This window comes from Otolemur garnettii, unplaced genomic scaffold, assembly GCF_000181295.1.
Source record: "Otolemur garnettii isolate 467f Iridium unplaced genomic scaffold, OtoGar3 scaffold00148, whole genome shotgun sequence".
In the NCBI taxonomy this organism is placed as follows: domain Eukaryota; kingdom Metazoa; phylum Chordata; class Mammalia; order Primates; family Galagidae; genus Otolemur; species Otolemur garnettii.
In genome coordinates this window covers 1,177,721-1,181,630 of record NW_003852543.1, presented here as the reverse complement: position 1 = coordinate 1,181,630, position 3,910 = coordinate 1,177,721, and the positions used below count along the sequence as shown (strand labels likewise).

The window sequence follows — 3,910 nt, the reverse complement described above, 5'->3', positions numbered from 1 at the left end:
GCCATCATTGTTGTTTGGCGGGTCTGGGCTGGGGATTCGAACCCGCCACCTTAGGTGTACGTGGCTGGCGCCTTAGCCAGTTGAGCTATAGGTGCCGAGCCTAGATACACTTTAAATAACAAAATACTTTGACCCATACCTTGCTGGGTATCTTTTGCTCCCTCTTTCTTCATAGATTCTTCAGGAAATGGTAGAGGTTGAGCAGCATTCGCCTTTTCTTTAGCTTGTATATACTGTTGAAGTTCTTTGGCAAAATTATCTTCTGACTCCTGATTGCAGACATCATCATCACTATATAGATCATAGTCCTTACTTCTTGATTTTCTACGTAGCAAATTCTTCGATGATGTTGAGTTTCTGAAGTGCCTAACCTAAGTAAAAATTGAATTTTCAATTTTAAAAACCTAGTATGATTCAAAACAGTCTGGTTATACAGAAGAAAAAAAACTGGCCAGGAATTCATCATTGTTGAAGTTGGGTGATTAGATACATGTGGCTCATATACTATTCTCTGCATTCGTGTATTTGTAATTTTTCCAAAATTAAAAACAAACTAACAAACCAGTATGACAAAGCCATCTTAAAGATAATTTAAAGGAAGATTCTGGGTTTATATATTGCATGCATTTCACTGAACTAAAAGTCTAAACCTCTAAATCTTAAAAATAATTAAGATTATATCAAATGAAAAAATAAGAGGACTATAGTATTACAGTTCTCACATTGCATTTCTGCCTTTGCATTGACAATACCTTTTTTCTCTTTCTTTTTCTAAAAACTTTAATAGATTTAGGAGGTACAAGTTGAATTCCATTACATGTGGATACTGTAAAGTGATGTCGTCTAGGCTTTGGTATACCCATCACCTGAGTAGTATACATTGTACTCTATAAGAAATTTCTTTTTTGAGAAAGTCTCATTTTGTTGCCCTCAATAGAGTGCCATGGCATCACAGCTCACAGCAACCTCAAACTCTTGGGGCCAAGTAATCCTCTTGTCTCAGCCTCCTGAATAGCTGGGACTACAGGTGCCTGCCACAGAGCCTGGCTATTTTTAGAGCCAGGGTCTCATTCTAGCTAAGGCTGGTCTCAAACTCCTAAGCTCAGGTAAACTACCCACCTCAGCCTCCCAGAGTGCTAGGATTACATGTGTAAGCCACCGAGTCTAGGCTTCCATAGGTTATTTTTCATTACCCCTACCAAACCTCCCCCCTTGTGAGACTCAAACATCCATTATACCATTCTGTGCACCCTTGTATAGCCACAGTTTAGCTCCCACTTCTAAGAATATATAACATTTATTTTTCTGTCCTTGAGTTATTTCACTTAGAATAATGGTCTCCAGTTCCATCCAAGCTGCTGCATAAGACATTATTTCTTATTGCTGAGTAGCACTCCATGGTGTATATATACCATACTTTCTTTATCTACTCATTAGTTAATGGGCCCTTAGGCTGATCCCATATCTTTGTTACTGAGAATTGTGCTATGATAAACATAAGTGCAGGTATCTTTTTGATACATGCATAATGATTTCTCTGACAATGCTTTTAAATGTCTTTTTAAAAATAATATATTGTATTATGGTACCAAGGCCTTTAAATGTCTTAATGCAATAATTTACCATTTAATAAAACACCAAGTAAACTATAATGGCCTATTTAACTTAAGATACATTTCGGTCATCAAAGCCTAATCTTTCATCTATAACTCACAGGAGTGGTAGTAGCAACAATGACAAGGAAGAAAGAGCTTTCCTATTACCTGTAATCAAGCTTACATTAAGACATAGTTTTTCTAACCCTATTGTCAAAGGTGCCTCAAGGAAACATCACAGAACCCAGCTCCCCAATGCAAGAGAAACTCAGTTATGGGAGCTGATTTTGGAGGAGCCCAGGCTGATCACAGCAGATGACTTAAAGCAATTTCTATATAAAAATTTTTAAGTATCCATTCTATAGCTGTGTATACTTGGTGACAGAGATGTATCAAATTGTATAATTATAGTTTGTATGATTAAATTTTAATCAAAAAGTTTATTTTAGGATAGGTGCCTGTGACTCAAGTGGCTAAGGTGCCAGCCATATACACCTAAGGTGGCGGGTTCGAATCTAGCCTGGGCCCACCAAAACAATGACAGCTGCAACCAAAAAATAGCCGGGTGTTGTGGCAGGCACCTGAGGTCCCAGCTACTTGGGACGCTAAAGCAGGAGACTCGCTTGAGCCCAGAGTTGGAGGTTGCTGTGAGCTGTGATGCCACAGCACTCTACCCAGGGGGTTAGCTTGAGGCTCTGTCTCAAAAAAAAAGTTTATTTTAAAAAAATGACCAGGGTGGTGCCTGTGGCTCAAGGAGTAGGGAACCAGCCCCATATACCAGAGGTGGTGGGTTCAAACCCGACCCTGGCCAAAAATAAAATAAAAAGATAAATAAAATTAAAAAAAACACAAATTAAAAAAAAAATGACCAAGTCCCAAATAGTTTCTATTCTCCTGTCAGGAAGAGTCAACATGCCTATCCTTACAGTGGCCAATAATTCACTCCAAAGCATATTTTGGAGCCTAGTCTCTTAATTTCACATGATAACTGAATAGGGCAGTACAAAACAAAACAGAAGATTTAATATTATAAAATATACTAGGTAACCCGATAAGGTTTCCATTTGATGGTTAACTACAAAGCTAGGAGTTGTCCCACCAGACTGATTATAAGCCTATAAAGTGAACTTGGTCGCTGCTTAAAGAATGAAAACAAGCTGAGGAAATTTCTGAATCTGACACTGGCTTCAACGTATACCTTATCTTCATTATACCAGAGAAAAAGAGACTACTAAGCAATCTTTAGGCCAAGTTCTTTGTCTCTAAGTCTCTAAGAAAAAGTACCTTTTTCTAACTAACACCATAGAACAAACTTGTAAATGTCACTTCTCAGTGATAAATAGGGATAAACAAACTTCAGCCTGGCCACCTGTTTTTAAAAATAAAGTTTTACTGGAACAGAGTCATGCCATTCATTTACATGTTGTCTTTGTTGTGCTTAGTTGTGACAGGGACAATATGGCCCACAAAGATGATTTACTATCTGATCCTTATGAAAAAGTTAGCTGACTCTTGTGATAGATTATTATGTTTACCTTGATTTTGGACTTTAATTTTACTTAGTGGGAATAAGGGAAACCAAAAGATTATTTAATATGCAGCAGCTCCCATGAAGTTTAGCTTACTCAAACAGAGATGAAATTCTGTTCAGTGCATTCAAATAAAAATATTAAAATGGTCCAAATGATTAAATGCCCTCTATTTGCACAAAACACATAGGCCTACACTGAAGCAATTCCTTTCACCCAAGTAATAACATGTCTGATTTGTATTAAATGAAGGCACATGATGATCTAGCAACATTAACAAAACTGGGATAATCATCAATTATGTTGTTTTATCATAAAGTAGAGATGAATATTGCTAATGATTTTTTTAGAGGGCACTGAAATACGCAACATACAAATAACTGAATACATTTCTTAAATTAGCTAGTTATAAACTCATTGCTTCAGTTTGTTGTTCTTTGTATAATCTACAAAGTATACAAACATTATTTTAATCCTTTTCTTCTTTTGTAAAGGAGTCTAAATAAAGTAACTTTTTTTCAAGTAAAAGGTTTTCTTGCTTTTGATTCTGGTTGGTTTATTAAGCTAGTATGGCCTCCTGACACAACACAGAAATAAAAGTTCAGTTAATAGTGTGTATGTGTATGGGATGCATGAAGTGCATTCATCAGTAACTGAGAGAATTCAACAAATTTCTGACGATCGGAAGGGAAGTTATACTCTATAGGTTGGGCTTATGTTGGAGTGTGAGAAACGGGGTATAAATGAGGATGCATTAAAATTCTACATAAAAACAAAGCTATGATA

General features: G+C 36.5%; 1 protein-coding gene across 3 annotated transcripts in view; it reads right to left on the bottom strand.

Moving 5' to 3' along the window:
• ZC3H8 (zinc finger CCCH-type containing 8) overlaps nt 1-3,910 on the bottom strand; it is a 29,783-nt gene that overhangs the window by 15,983 nt on the left and 9,890 nt on the right. For all 3 annotated transcript variants that reach the window (XM_003799300.3, XM_023518823.1, XM_023518824.1), the window contains exon 3: nt 140-371. In XM_003799300.3, the coding sequence (XP_003799348.1) occupies nt 140-371 (232 nt within the window). The remainder of the gene's footprint in view (nt 1-139; nt 372-3,910) is intronic.